Source organism: Chanodichthys erythropterus, chromosome 21, assembly GCF_024489055.1.
Source record: "Chanodichthys erythropterus isolate Z2021 chromosome 21, ASM2448905v1, whole genome shotgun sequence".
NCBI classification, from domain to species: Eukaryota; Metazoa; Chordata; class Actinopteri; order Cypriniformes; family Xenocyprididae; genus Chanodichthys; species Chanodichthys erythropterus.
This window is the reverse complement of record NC_090241.1, coordinates 4,871,599-4,888,092: the sequence shown is the minus strand read 5'-3', so window position 1 is coordinate 4,888,092 and position 16,494 is coordinate 4,871,599. Positions and strand designations below refer to the sequence as shown.

Sequence of the window (16,494 nt, the reverse complement as noted above, 5' to 3'; positions counted from 1 at the left end):
GATTTATCAAGTCTGTAACAAAAAATAAGCCTTTGTCAAACCAATCATTCCAAAAAAAATGGTTTTGTTTTTGAATAATATATATTGGTTATTCCAAATTACACAGGAATGGGGAGAGAAATTATGTTTGAAGACTAATTTCCAGGCATTCAAAGCTTGTTTGTGAAAATTAGACAACTTAATTGGGAGTTTGTTGCATTTAAAATCACAGGTAAGTAGAAAATTAAGACCACCACATTCTTTGAAAATTAAATTGATTCTTGTTAGTGTATATTCTTTGATCCTTCAAAGGCTCTGTAGCAAAATTGATTTAGAGATACTAGAGAAGAAAAGGGAATGGGAGGAAATGGATAAGATTAAATATAATGTAAATAAGTATATTTAGGAAAGATTTTATGCAAGTATGCACATTTATATGGATGGATCCAAAGACCCCAAAACGGGTATTACAGGAGTAGGAATAAATATTCCAGATTTATTATAATAGGATCGCTATCAACTCATCCTTCTTCTAGAGAAGATCTGATGTGTGAAATATTTACATTATTATGGCGGATTCAAAGAAAAGGTGTGGTAGTTGGATTCTGCTGGGTGCCATCACATGTACAGTAGGAATAGATGGTAATGAATCTTCTGATGAATTAACAAAAAACTACTTTAAAAAGGGAAGTCATAGATTTTAATGTTCCTTTAAGTAAAAGTGAAGTTCAAATAATTATTAAGGAAAATATTAATAAAGAATGGCAGGAAAAATGGAATACTGATAATAAGGGAAGGCATTTATGTATTATTAAAAAAATGGTAAATATTAAAAGAAATATAAGTGGTAGAATAGGAAAGAAGAGGTATTAATTACTAGGATGAGACTTGGACATATGGGATTGAATGCTTCATTGTTTATAACTGGAATACATGAGACTGGTCTGTGTGAGAATTTTGGGGAGAAAGAAACAGTGGAACGTGTAATATATGATTGTAAAAGGTATGATGAAGAAAGGAAGGAATTAATATCATTTTTAAACAAAAAAGGAAAAGTAAATAAGAATTTAGAATATTTGTTAGGCTATGATGAGTTGGACACAGGATATTAATAAAATATACATACACTACTGGGCTAAGTTAATGGATTTACATATAGAACGCGGATGCTCTAGTCTACGTACTGGATCTTAGGAGACCACGGATTTAGTCTGGAGGAGCTGAACACGCAGCGCCAGCCAGGTGGGTCCTCCTGGGAAAAAGGAATAGTATAGAGCATCAATAAATATTTAATTAGATATATAAGTATATGTGAAAAATTAGATAAGAGCAAAAACAAGGAAGAAATTTAATAAAAATAAAATCATGACTGCATAACAGCAAAAGTAGATGGCGATATGCACACAGGATGCAACGCGCCAAAAAACTAACGAAGAAGAAGAAGAAGAAGAAGCAGGCTCTGCAGCGCCGTAACTGGCGGTGTGATGGAACGCCATTCTCGGTGGAGAGTGGGAGGGCTCAGAGCCGTTAGTGGTGTGGGGGTGTCGCAGTTGACAAATCAGTGACGCAGTAAGCGTAACTGCTACGGAAGGCTATTGAAACGCGAGTGGGTCAATTTCTCGGTTACATAGTCTTCAGTATAGAGACCTGGCACTAATAAACCAAACAGAGTCTTATTCATCGTGGTGGTTTGTGATGTATGAATGGATAGTTGACGGATTAGCATCGCTGTTCGTGCCCTTTTCTGGTGAGAAATCCGCAGCCTGGCCTAGTGAGCGCGGTAACGGTGTAGCACGCGCAGCGGCAGGAGACGCGCAGCGGCAGGAGAACAGCAGGCCCGCCAAACGAAACTATCAAAGGTGAAGTATTAGTCATTTGTATTCCTCATTTCTGAATGAACTGAATTTGTTTTGTTTTCTGTTTTTGTGAACACACAGTGCTTTGTTTTTGTCATTTTGTGTCTTTGTGTACATGAACAATAGGCAGTGTAGTATTAGCATTTGTCTTTAAGGACAGGAATCAGTCCAATGTAAACAATCTATTTACAACTTAATTAATGGACTGTTTGTTGTAATTGGTCTTATTACAGTTTTGGTTGTCATTTTGGTAACTGCACTATATGATGTGGAGTGTTATATGTATATGAATAAATATGCATGTTCTTGACTAAGGCCAAGTGGATTTTCTTCTTAATCCTGAAGTGTTTTGTGTTCTCCTGGGTTTCAGTGTGTACTCTACTGATGGTGTGACAGAATATCCAGAGGTCAAAAGAGCAAGACATGGTAAACATTTAGATGAGATCTTCCATGTAAACAACAGTGCCTGATGCAACTCAACTGAACATTTCTCATTTACCTTCTAAAATGGGGTCTTTACTTTTTATTCTTTATATCAATAATCTTGACATTTAAGGGTTAGTTCACCCAAAAATGAAAATTCTGTCATTAATTATTTACCCTCAATGCGTTCCACACCCATAAGACCTTCGTTAATCTTCGGAACACAAATTAAGATATTTTTGATGAAATCCGATGGCTCTGTGAGGCCTGCATAGGGAGCAATGACACTTCCTCTCAAGATCCTTAAAGGTACTAAAAACATATTTAAATGTTTATGTGAGTACAGTGGTTCAATATTAATATTATAAAGCGAAGAGAATATTTTTGGTGCACCAAAAAAAGACCAAATTAACGACTTATTTAGTGATGGCCGATTTCTAAACACTGCCTCAGGAAGCTTCGGAGCACAAATGAATCAGCGTGTCGAATCTGCTGTTCGGAGCGCCAAAGTCGTGTGATTTCAGCCGTTGGCAGTTTGACACGCGATCTGAATCGTGATTAGATACACTGATTCATTTATACTCCGATGCTTCATGAAGCAGTGTTTTGAAATCGGCCATCACTAAATAAGTCGTTATTTTGTTTTTTTGGCGCTCCAAAAATATTCTTGTCGCTTTATAATAATAATATTGAGCCACTGTACTCGCATGAACTGATTTGTTTTTAGTACATTAATAGATCTTGAGAGAGGAAATGTCATTGCTCTTATGCAGGCCTCATGGAGCCATCGAATTTCAACTAAAATATCTTAATTTGTGTTCCAAAGATTAACGAAGGTCTTACGGGTGTGGAACGACATGAGGCTGAGTAATAAATGACAGAATTTTCATTTTTGGGTGAACTAACCATTTGATATTAGTAATGTTAACTTTCATTTTTATGCCGACGACACTGATCTACTGTAGTGCACGCTGTGTCCTTGCTACAATGTGCTTTGGATGATGTGCAGCAAAGCCTTGGTGATTTAAGCCTGACTTAGAATGAGACTAAAACTAAAGCAATGTTCTTCTCAAGATCAAAGAAGCAAGTGGCAAATCAACCATCTCTTAAAACCCTTAAAAAACCTTAAAAAAACAAGGCACTATAATAGAGGTAGTGACAGAATATAAGTGTCGGTTTTATGCTGGATGACTCCTTATATTTTAAATCTTTTTAATATTTTAAAATGACTAAATTAAAACTAAAACTGGGATTCTATTTTAGAAATAAATCCTACTTCTCTTTTGAAGCAAAAAGATGATTAGTTTCCGCCACTTTTATGCCTGTCCTTGATTACGATGATATTTTGTATAAATCAGCAACTTCAAAACTTTTAAAATCTTTGGATATTTTATATCATGGTGCTCTTAGGTTTATATTAAATTGTGACTATAGCACTCACCATTGTGAGCTGTATAATAGAGTTGGTTGGTTGTCATTATCAACACGCAGACGTAAGCACTGGTACCTTTTTATTTATAAATCTATCTTGGGCCAGTTGCCTCCATATCTTTGCTCCATTACCCAACATAAATCTTTTGGAGCTTATTCTTTGCGTTCACAAGATTTGTACATCCTTTCAGTTCCATCTATATGAACTGAATTTGGAAAACAAGCCTTTATTTTTAAGTCCCATTTCAATCTGTTTATCTAAATAGAGATAGGCTACATTGAAATCATTACAAAACTGACAAGTATTGTCGCGGCACGCGGCACCCAATGATTGGAACTTCTTACAAAATGACTTGAAATTACAGACCCCGGTGTCGATGAACACTTTTAAATCTTTTATTAGCGAGCTGTTAAAGGAAGAAATGATTTGTAAATGTTTTTGATTTGTACTGATGATGTGTCTTTATTGTGGTTTTTTTTAATTTATTTATTTATTTTTATAAAGAATGCTGTGCTGCTCATCTTGGCCAGGTCACTTCTGTAAAAGAGATTTTTAATCTCAGAAAGTTTTATCTGGTTAAATAAAGAAAAAAAAAGAAAATATATCATTGTTTCCGTCAACAGATGTGATCATCAGGGTTGTCAAGAAGACTTTTGCAGGAATTGCTGGGCTGTTCCGGTCGAGACACCGCAGAAAGGTAGAACATGAAAAGCAGAAAGCCTTTACGCAGGTATGTTCATAATCACTACTAAGCATATGCAAACACATGCGTTGTTTGTTGTACAGCCTTGGTTTCATGAATTCTGCACATTGTCTGTTTCTTGTGCTTGCTGGTGGCTCAGGTTGGCAGTGTTGCCTTTATGGGTATTGATGACATATACAGCAACAGCCTGAGTTCATGGACTGAGAGTGACGGAATGGGTGAGTGTGACCTATCAGCATGTCTCTGTGATCTGGTGGAAAATTTGACAGGCATGCACTACAGTTCACGTGTTTGGGATCAGTAGTATTTTTGTTTTTTCCTGTTCTTTTGAACCCATTAAGCAACATTCATAATAGAAATGTGCATATTAGAATGATATCTGAAGGATCATGTGACACTGAAGAATGGAGTAATGATGCTGAAAATGTAGCTTTGGCATTTTAAGATATATTAAAATAGAAACAGTTTAAATTGTAAAACAAATGGTGAGCGTAAGATGCTTTTTTTCATAAACATTAATAAAATCATACTGACCCCAAACATTTAAATGGTAGTGCACATAAAGCGTATTTCATACTTGTCAGTTTTGTAATGATTTCAATGTAGCCTATCTCTATTTAGATAAACAGATTGAAATGGGACTTAAAAATAAAGAAAAAACAGCAGCCAATGTCCACCACAATGCCCAGGCTTTACGTAAACCTGAGTAAGTATCATTTAGTCAAAAATTTTGAAGTGAATTTTAAGCTGTTTCTTGGTCTTCTCAAATTGTGTTTTTCTTTCTTGATGTAATGAATATCAAGTTGTAATTAGGGCTGCCCTCGACTAGAGATCTTTCTAATCATCAAGCAGTCGTTCATTTAAGCGATTTGACGACTAATCGCATATTTATATTTAATAAACCATATAAATCATACTAATGAGCCTTGAATAGGCGCTCAAACACAGGCGTAAAGCTTGCAGTTAACGTAACTATTATGAATGTTGTGTGAAAAAAAAACAGAAGGAAACTGTCTGAACATTTTAATGATTTATTGATAATCTAATGTTTTTGTGTGTTTTTGGCTGCAGAGATGAAGTCGACAATGCTGACTATATGCAAGTTTCATATGGATTACATAACTGGAGAATATTTGTTTTAGATTGAATTGGTTATTTTAAAAGTAGACATTTCAAGCTTTCCATAGATATATTCTCATGTCTGTGACGCAAGTATACGCTAAGTTTCGGTTCATTTTTGTGACACGCTCAATTTCACTTGAGACCGAGACGGCAGAAAGCGCATTCTGTTTGTTTTCGTTATTTTACAAAAGCACAAATTTTGTTGTGATTGTGAGTTTACAGAAATAAAAGCAAACCATTTATAGTATCGTATGTTGGATTACATATTCTTATCTGAATGAACAAAAATGGAGTATTTTGAGTTAAATGCAATTGATCGCACCGATGCAGTAAGAGCGCTTGGATATGTGCCAGTTAATAGCGCACATTTATCTAGGTTAACGTTAGAGTGAGCATACTTGTAAAGTTGCTACTACTTAGATGTTTCAACTCATAAGTTGTTGAATGATAGGCGAATGTTTGGATATCCTGCCCTTAAAGATCTGTCCGTCACAGACTGCAGCTTACTAATACCTTTTTTTTTATTTATTTTTTTTATATCGACTAAGCCTTGTCTCGTCGACTGACAGTTGTTTGGCTGTTTATTCAGCCAAACAATAAACACTCAGTAATTATGAATAATCATGCATTATGGAAACGATAAGAAGCATTCATGAAAATTGGGTATGCACACAATTTAGTGTAAAATGAGGTGGAGGTTTGTTTTTTTTCCTCCGCCATGACTTGTTTACTTATTTACTAGTGTACTGTGTACATTGCTGCCATTAAACAGTGTGTGAATTGCCTGCAAAGTGCGTGTGTGTGAATGATAGCAGAAATTACTTCTAAAAAGTAATTTTTACAAATTAATCAAGAAGCCTTCATTTCAGACATTAATAAGCAGATGAACCTTGCTTGTCATATGCTAACAAAAGTATCAAAATAAGGCTTGAGATACATACTTCTGCTTCGTAACTGAAAAATTCTGGATTGTTGATGTTACTAAAATGATTTGTTCTGTAACAGTCTCTGCATTTATCTTGTTTAGCAGTGGAGCAATGCTGTTCAAGGCAAGCCAGGACAGAGGCAGGGAGATGCGCCGATCCCTGAAGCTAGTGCCGTCTTGCACCACCCACGGTCTGAGCACAAGACCGGCTGAGATGGAGCTCCCGAGCCGCACACACAAACCTTGCCTGACTGTGGAGGAGGTAGGAAAACTCCATTTTTAATGTACTGTGAAGCTTGGTGAGTCGATGTCTTTGATTTGAGCATCTCTGTTTTGAGTAGGCATTGAGAGAGAGCGATCGGGAGCATTACAGGAAGCTAGTAGAGATGGCGTCTGAGAAATACTCAAAAAGCAAACCATTGCCGTTTGGACGGATGAAGCCTCCAATGTAAGTCCTTAGAACACTTTTGAAATCATTGTAGCTTTGCTGGAGGAAGTTAATGCTATGTTTATTAAAATCTTTTAGCACAAATTTCTCCCTTGATGGGCATAAGGCCAATGGACATGCCTCCCTCAATCGCACTACTGACATGAGCAGACCTGCTCCAATAAGAGGTGAGATTAATTAAGATCTCAATTAGCCCCATCCCAAATGAGTGTTTACTTTTCTTCTGTGCTGTTATCCTGTAACTCTCTGAAACAGTTTTAACCTTTTGATGAAGACCTTCCATGATTCTTTTTACATTCAAATCAAATTTTCTGTTTGCCTTCAGCCACCCCTAACATGTCTGTGTGGCGGGATCCAGTGTCACTGATGCAGACTAAAGACAGGTAACACTTAAACATGATGCATAAACATTATTGGTAGATAAATGCACATCTACATTTATTGATTCAAATTTCTTTTATTTTTAAATCTGCTATAGAAAAATAGATGTTAATCACAGCACACCAGGAAATGATGTCAAGCAAGGAGCCTTGGATAATCAAACTGCAAGAATAATCGTAAGTGCTCAGTGAATCTGTGTATATTCCGATCATTAGTTTTTTTTAATTTAATATTGAAAGCAGGAGCCGAAAGCTTCTATTACTATTGAAAGCCTTTTTTTTTTTTTCGTTTTTATATACAAAAGTAGAAAGTGAATAATCAGTTGTTCCTCAATTCTGCTCAGCAGAATAAGTCATCCGCTGCTGCAGTCGTACGAATTCTTAAAGCAGCAAATGACTATTATTCTGTTGAGCAGAATTGAGGAACAACTGATGTCGACACGGTTTAATTGTCTGGCTGACCAATCGGTTTCATTCCCGCTCACATGTAGAGATTGAATATTCAAGCTGTTTACTACCCCTGAATGTAAAATAAAATAAAATAAAACCACATTCTTGGCACTGTTTTCTAATTTTTTTTTTTTTTTGCTTTCAATATTAAATCAAAAACTAATGATTGGAAGATAAATGATTTTAGTTCATGTCATGCAAGTGTTGCTGTCATAAGTAATTTTTTAAAATGTAAGATTAAAATGTTTTTTGAAAATAGTGTTATGAAGCTGTAATTTGACCACACTTCAAAGCTATATGGTATTTAATGGCTTCTTATAGTCTGATTTACAAGTGTAGTTCTGTTTTCCTCACCCTCTCTCTAGCCTGTAGATGTGGATCTGTCAGCTGAGGTTGAAGCCAGGTTGAATCTCAAGGAGAAAGACACAGCTGCAGGACCCTTGCTACCATCCAGATCTGAACTGATTACAGATACAGTAAGGCGCAGTGAGGAGGAGTTTCCCAGACTGACCAAGGTTAGTGTCTTATAAAAATCCCACCCTTTACAAGTTCAATTAAGGCTGGTGCACACTGTGCGATTTTGGCCATGATTTGGTCATCTGAGACAAATTTTGAGAATCCTAAAAGATTCCTATAATCCTAGGCAAAAATATGTAGTCTTTGATCGCTAGTTTGACATGTTCACCGACAGCCGATTAATGACCGTTGCGATCAAATTTTACCTCCAATGAAATTCTGGCAGTGTCAGATGATTTAGCGCACAGTCCTGCAGTGTAACCTCTCCTACGACGAATGTCAAATTGTTTTTCAAGACAAGCCATTATCAGAATTAATGGTAGAGATTTCTTTGTTAGCCACCATTTCAGTCCCATGTGTAATGCAGCTCACTGTCACCGAATGTGTGTGGGTTGATGATGTAAAACTCTGGACAAGTTTTCATGCGCGTGTCCGTTTTTAACATGTCTTGACTGTCCTACACTCTGACATATAGGACAGCTGAGATCTCACAGTGTGACATGACGATCATGTTCATACAGTCTGACAAGCAACAATTGTAAAGGAGTATTATATATCGCACAGTGTGCACCCACCATGTAAACAGGGATGTTCCAATATCTGTGAAGAGTAAACCTTTTTCAGAATAAAGACCTTTTACTGAACAATGATGTGCATGTAATGGTCTCGGTTGTTTCCAGTTATGTTTCATCGTCACATTTGTTCATTTGCTTCTTGTTTAAATGTCATTGTTGTCTATATAACAGGAGATGCAGCAGGAAGTGAGTGCTGCTCTTGCTCAAAGTGATCCAAACCTGGTTCTGTGCAGTGCTTTCAAACTGCGTATCACACAGAGGGACCTGGCAACCCTACAAGAAGGAAGTTGGCTCAATGATGAGGTAGCGTCATTTCAAAAGACTTTAATTAGGAATGCACAGTGCCCATATTGGTACTCGGCTGATAATGTATATTTAGTTCTGCATTCCACCTCCCCCCCTTTTTACAATACTTTCACCATCTAATGTTCGCCAAAAGTTAAACTTTAAAAATGTTAGGCCGGGTTCACACCGCACGCAGAGGCTGCGCGGCAGCGCAGAGCGGAGCAGAGCAGAAGCAGCAGTGCCGCGATCGTTTCGGCGCTGGGTCTATTTTTGCTGCGCTGCTAACGCTCAATTAAAGTGAAAGTACACCTTTGATGGACAAAATAAATATGATTTCACACCAAAAGTGCTCAAAATGCACAGAATTAGCATATCTAGTGTGTTTTAACAAGAATTGAAGCATGTCATGAAAGAAAATCAATATTAAAAAATATTTATAGAAGATTTACTCATTTATACTTGTTTTTAATTATTCAGTTTGGGCTAAAGTATGGTATAGGCCTATTATAGAAAAAAAACAAACTAAACTAGCCAGAAATTATGAGATATACATTTTAGTTATTACATAGACTGCAATATAGGCTCTTGCATACCCAAATCAAACCCGAGTTTGCTGCCTTTTTCGCCGAGTTTGCAGTCTTGTAAACTTTGAAGACTATCAAGTTTAACTATGACCAATTATAAAAACAAATTTATAGCCGTCTTTGTAAAGAAATGCTCACTTTATATGCAGCTTCAAGCCGCTGCTGTGATGCTGTACAAACGCTTCCAGTGTGAACACTCGCGCGTCTCTGCAGCTGCAGTTCACGCTCACGCGCTGCTTCCGCTCTGCTGCATACTGTGCATTTAAATGTATTTGTAGCATTTAATAGTATTTTTAGTGGGGGTTTTTTTTCTTCTTCTTTTAGGCAAAATAGTATCGAATTTATTCAGTCATTTATCGGTTATTGGCTGTAACATGAAAATAATTTTCATAATTTTTGTCTGTCATAATCTTAGAGAGGTCAGACTTGACCATTTTGTTTAATTGATACACATAATCTGAAAGTTCTTAAGAAACACTACCTTTGATTGAACATGTAACCCTGTCGCTCTCAGGTGATCAACTTCTACATGAATCTCGTGATGTCCCGTAGTGAGCAGGAAGTAGGAGGCAGAAGGGTCTATTCTTTCAGTACCTTCCTCTTTCCCAAGTTGCATGGTGGTGGACATGCTTCAGTACGGCGCTGGACTAAGGCTGTAGACCTCTTCCTGTATGACATCATTCTGGTCCCCCTTCACCTGGGTGTTCACTGGTCCCTTGCTGTGAGTAATTAACTATAAGTGTTATGGATTCAAACATCAGAAACCCTTATATTAACAGTAGCAGTCTGTTGTGGCACAATAAAAATGACACAAGCTTTCATTGTTTGGTGCTTGATGAATAGTGTTACAGGATTGATTTGAATATTTTATTAGCTTTTATTTAATTTGTGTCCGTGTGATGACTTTGTGTAAAGTTTCCTCCTTTTTCCTCGGTAGGTTGTTGACTTCAAATCAAAGTCTGTACTATCGTACGACTCCATGGGTCAACGGCATGACGACATCTGCAACATGATTCTGTAAGTGATAATGTTGTGGAGCAACATACTTAATAATGATATCCCACTGCATTTATATTTTAAGACAAGCAGTTTGCAGCTAAAATTAGAAGTTTTGTGTAATTGTGCTGTTTGCGCTGATAAATGTATCTGTTTAAAGGGATAGTTCACCCAAAAATGAAAATTTGATGTTTATCTGCTTACCCCCAGTGCATCCAAGATGTAGGTGACTTTTTTTTCTTCAGTCGAACGCAAATTATGATTTTTTAACTGCAACCGCTGCTGTCTGTCAGTCAAATAATAGCAGTAGATGGGAACTTTAACTATAACAGTAAATAAAACTTGCTTAGACAAATCAAAATTAAACCCTGCGGCTCGTGACGACACATTAATGTCCTAAGACACGAAACAATCGGTTTGTGCGAGAAACCGAACATTTATTTATATAATTTTTACCTCTAATACACCACTATGTCCAACTTCGTTCAGCTTCCTGTTAGTGAGGTCAAAAAACGCGTTCTGAAGACGGAAGTGATGTCTCTGGCCATATACTTCAATGAGCACGAGACATCACTTCCGTTGTCAGAGCGCGATCAGACCTCACTAGCCGGAAGTTGAACGGAGTTGGACATAGTGGTGTATTAGAGGTAAAAAATGATATAAATACTGTTCGGTTTCTCGCACAAACCGATCGTTTCGTGTCTTAGGACTAGGGCTGGGTATCGTTCAAAAATTTTCGATACCGAGACGATACCGATACCTTGACTTCGATACCGATACCTAAACGATACCTTTTTCGATACCAATTTTATAAAATCTGTTTAAACAAGATTACATGACCTCAAAAAAAAATATTTGGTTTTATATTTTAATTTTGTTGACTTTTTTTCAGACTCAAAGACTCATCTCCTGAGCCACTGCGGGGAATAAAAAAAGCACAAATTAACTAAATTTACCCAACACAAAAAATCAGTGCAAATAGTTTTAATAAAGTTTAGTTTTCAATGCAAAAATTCAGTATGTGAGGCTCTTTTTAAATCACTCAGCAATTGTTCTTCTTCAAAAAATTAATTATTATTAACAAGTAGGGGTGTCACGATTCTCCATATCCTCGATTCGATTACATTTTCGATTCTAAGGTCACGGTTCGATTCGATTCGATTCTCGATTTTTACATTTATTTTTTTTAAAGCACAGGTTGCTATGCCATTTTTCAGACTAGACTTTTATGCAATATAATCACCGTAGCTGTGAGATGCGCTCTACTTGGGATTGGAGTTTTCCACCACCGAATAAGGTTGCAAGTCTGCGGCTATGAATACTCCTAACGCCTGTTTCACACTGCAAGCGTGAGCGTCGCGTGAGCGTCGCGTGCGCAGCGCATGAGCGTAACTACACCGTCACTGCAGCAGCAGAGACGCGCGAGTATTCACAATGGAAGCGTTTGTACAGTGTCACAGCAGCGGCTCAAAGCTGCATAGTGAGAATTTCTTTACAAAGACAGCTATAAATTTGTTTTCATAAGTTGGTCATTTATAAACTTGATAGTCTTGAAAGTTTGTTAACATGGGGAAGTGTACAACATTTTCATATAAACAAACAAATAAAAATAAATAAAAGCCTCGTGTTATCCATTGCTGCACATGAATGAGGTGAGCTTTGTGTTTGACATCATCTGCCGCGTGCACGTTTACAAGACGGCAAACTCGTATGGTACACGCACATAAGCATAGCTTGCAAACTGTTGTTTTTTTTGTCGATGACACGAACGTTGTCAACATAACTCACTGGAAATCCAACATACTTCCACACCAGCGACTTCCGCTGTTTCTGCAGGCAGTGCGACACTTTTGTTTTCTGTTAGCAGTATCTGTAGTGAACCGGCTGCTCACATAACCAGCCGTTTCTCACCCGTCCATTCGGAGATAAACTGAAAACGAAACCGTTGATTCACTCGCCCTCTCGCACATAGGGTCTCTCTCGCGCGTATAGTTTTATATATTTAGATATAAATAATAATGTAGCGCAACGTTACTTGCTCCTCAACGAGACAGCGAAAGCATTTCTCCGCCCCTCTAAGTTACTCGGCTCCATTCTGAGGTACCGAAATTTGGTACCGAATGACAAGACACTTTTCGATACTCGATAGTATCGAGGCAGTTCGATCGGTACCTAAAAAGTATCGAGTTCGGTACCCAGCCCTACTTAGGACATCAATGTGCCGTCACGAGCCGCAGGGTTTAATTTGGATTTGTCTATGGAAGTTTTTTCGACTCTTATTGTTCAAGTTCCCAATCACTGCTATTATTTGACTGACAGACGGCAGCGGTTACATCTTGGATGCCCTGGGGGTAAGCAGATAAACATCAAATTTTCATTTTTGGGTGAACTATCCCTTTAAGTTTGTTTTCCACAGGTGACTACTCGTTTGTATTAACCTAATGACTGCATCTGTCTACTAGGCTTTATCTGAAAGAGGAGTTCAAGGTGAAGAAGGGAAAAGATTTGGACATGTCAAAGTGGACCTTGAGCAGTTTACGTCCTTCTGTAAGCAGTTATATATTTACACAAGTTGTTCATAAAAATCCTATAAGAAGAGTGTAAGGGTGTGTTTGCACTTGGCAAGCTTGGTTTGATTGGTGCAATTGCTGTTAGTGCGGCTTATTAGAATAAGCTGCCGTTTGAAACCTGGTCGCACCAAACAAGTGGACTGGGACCCCTGAAAAGGTGGGTCTCGGTCTGTTTCCAAACAAACTGTTGTTTTTTTTTTTTTTTTTTTTTTTTTTGGTCCGGTCCAAAAGAATCCAGAGAACCAAACTACAAGTGTGAACACACCCTAAGACTGTCAAACAGGCTGAGAAACTTGATTTAAAGTGTTCACTTAAATATTATCAAAATTCTAAATGAATTTAATAAGACTTCAGTAATCACCATACTTCTTAGCCAACGTTGTCTCATCAGTCCACAAGAGGGCGCAAAATATAAATGAAACGGCACTGATTTATATTGTAAGCAGATAAAATGTATAGAGTCTGCTTTTGGTTCTAGATGTGTGCAAAACACTGAATATAGGTCGCATTTGAACGCAAAATCAAAGTTCCAAAGTTTAATTTGACAGCTGTAGAAGAGTTTCATTCTGAGGTAGGAATAAAACTTGCACTTTAAGCTCAGTTTTAATTATTGTTTGTAGGAGATCCCGCAGCAGAAGAATGGTAGTGATTGTGGTGTGTTCGTATGCAAATATGCTGATTATATCTCCAGAGGACGAAATCTCACATTCAGACAGGTACTGCTTATTTACACCCACACACTTTATATATATATATATATATATATATATATATATATATATATATATATATATATATATATATATATATATAATATGAATTATTTGCAGAATTTTGATTTACTATTTATTCTCTCTCTAGAATCATATGCCATATTTCAGGAAAGTTATGATCTGGGAGATCCTCAACCAAAAGCTGCTGCAGTAGGAGTGTTGGGAATGTCGTACTGACTGAATCAGATTGACCAAAGCACAGGACCACCATACATCTGTCCCTCCTGCTCTTTTTAAGAGACTTTTGACTTTATATTGGCCTGTTGCAAAATTCCACCCAATTCTATTAACAGACAGTGGATTACTGGTTCCCGACTGGGTTTGTTTGCACAAATAACCAACCCCTGCTGTATTAATCCAAACACTAAAAACGCAAATGTGGTTCAAGGAGCAGAACACTGGACTGGGGTGTGAATAGATTTGTGCAGGTGGAAGCCTCATTAGCAGTTGTTGAGAGGCCGGAATTGTTCTCATTCCAAGAATGTAGTCTTATCGCCCCCTACAGGTTATACTGTGAGCACTTCCCAACTCACAGAAGTAGCTGTTGATGTTCCCATGTTTAGTTACAATGGGGGGGTAAAACAAAATGGACCTTTTTTTCAGTAAGCTGTCAGAGTTTCTTAGCGTGGGGATGTTTTAGCATAAACATATCTCTTTTTACATTATATTTGGATTAATAAGGAATAGTAAATATATTTATTTTGTTTGACTGAGATGCAGTTATATCAGCTTAGTATGTCAAGACTTGTGTGTTTTAAAACCAACAATCGTACCCATTAGTCTCAGAGCATCTTACTAGCAAGTTTTAATGTGCATGATGATGATGGTACTTGCACTGAAAGCAACAGTATTAAGTGGATTGGTTTTGTTTCTTTTGTGTCTTTACACAGTCCTGGCCTCCAAGTGCCTTGATCCGAGTGCATCTCATATTTAAAAGCCGTAAGATAGAAATGTTGAGTGTTATGGCCTCACACCTGACATAGTTTTTTGTGTGTAAGAATGCAACAGAGCTTAACACAAGTAAAAACCAGAGCTGGATGATGGGAAGGGGAATGCATTGGTCTCATTTTTCTGATTCTAATTGCTATATTCATAATCCCAATGGCTGTATTAGACATTCTTATTGAACTGGAAATGTGGAGCAGTGAAGTTGTGCCAAACGGACATTTCAGTGGTTCATTTCTGCAATATTCCTCTCTCATCCAGTAATAAAGGATCAAAAAGTGCTTTAATTCCGACTTGAAGTGAAAAAGAAGAAAAAGGTCTATATTTATTTGTTTGTATGTGGCTCTTCTGGTTTAGGTTGAGCTTGAGTGCATATCCTGAAGTGGAATTGTTTGTGAGAATGGAGAGTGTTTCGATTGGCAGAGGGTGAGTTCTGATGCGAGCTTTAATATAGAAAATGAAAAGGCCCACTGCAAATGAACCGTTTTTGTCATTAATGCAGAATGTTGGTCATTATTTTTGTAAGTAATAAAGATGTAAAAAAGAAACATGTCTTCTGTCTTAGTCCCACTCTCTAATACAGCAACTAAGGTCAAATTCCTGTCACAAGAAGTTGATTCAACTGAAACATTTCAGAAGGTCTCCATATAGTTTTATCTGGTTAATTGGTAATTAAAGCACCATATGCAGCAAAATAAATTTGTTTAGTTACATATAGTGAGTTAATGCAGTGTCATTGAAACTTAAAATTATGTAGTACGTTTGTTCTGCATGGATGCATTAAATTGACTTACATTTTCACAAAAAGATTCATATTTCAAGTCAATTCTGCTCTTTAGAACTTAATGAAAATAATCCAGTTTCCACAAAATTACTAAGCAACTGTTTTCAACATTGATAAGAAACATTTCTTGAGCCAAATCAGCATATTAGAATGATTTCTGAAGGATCATGTGACACTGAAGTCTGGAGTAATGATGCTGAAAATAGCTTTGACATCACAGGAATAAATTACATTTTAAAATGTATGAGAACAGAAAACGGTTAATCATACAGACACCAAACTTTTCATTTATATTTATTGAATATTGTAATATTCACTTAACATTTAAAGTCTATTTTTTATTGTAAACATTGTGAACAGAGATGGAAAATATTTCAGGCAGCACATTAGGCAGTCTTTTAATATGCGCTCTCGACATTCTGTGCTATACAGTCAACAAGTTTAAGGTAGGCCTATATTTTTCCATCCATTACACTATTCTAATCAGTAGGGCCAACAGGTGTCAAATAAGCACACAAATGTAACCTTGCACTCTCCTTGCCCTCACTTCACACACTATCTGGAAACAGTTCCATGGTGTACTGTTCACAGGAGACAACTGTCAGTGATGCACTTCCTGCTCTGCCATCACATGACCTACAGGCTAATTTATTGATAAGCCTGAATTATTTAGACAGCCCAGTGTGTTCGGAAAACACAGCAGCAGGTCTTCACGTGATGAAACAAATATCTGCCCTACTGTATGTCT

The 16,494-nt window shown here is 37.1% G+C and overlaps 1 protein-coding gene across 2 annotated transcripts; it reads left to right on the top strand.

The window, feature by feature from the left end:
• The first annotated feature begins 1,502 nt into the window (after window positions 1-1,502).
• On the top strand, window positions 1,503-15,656 carry senp2 (SUMO specific peptidase 2). 2 transcript variants are annotated; one of them, XM_067373901.1, is made up of 17 exons: window positions 1,505-1,838; window positions 2,206-2,261; window positions 4,314-4,420; window positions 4,533-4,611; window positions 5,015-5,099; window positions 6,543-6,702; window positions 6,782-6,888; window positions 6,967-7,055; window positions 7,214-7,271; window positions 7,367-7,445; window positions 8,084-8,233; window positions 8,981-9,112; window positions 10,193-10,399; window positions 10,616-10,695; window positions 13,137-13,221; window positions 13,865-13,960; window positions 14,106-15,656. In XM_067373901.1, exons 1-17 carry the CDS (start codon window positions 1,675-1,677, stop codon window positions 14,169-14,171), a joined length of 1,800 nt encoding a protein of 599 aa, XP_067230002.1. In that variant the 5' UTR covers window positions 1,505-1,674; the 3' UTR covers window positions 14,172-15,656. The 2 variants fall into 2 exon arrangements, with proteins under 2 accessions (XP_067230003.1, XP_067230002.1); XM_067373902.1 differs by lacking the exons at window positions 13,137-13,221; window positions 13,865-13,960; window positions 14,106-15,656 and adding an exon at window positions 11,567-13,101 and having other exon boundaries at window positions 1,503-1,838.
• The last annotated feature ends 838 nt before the right edge of the window (window positions 15,657-16,494 follow it).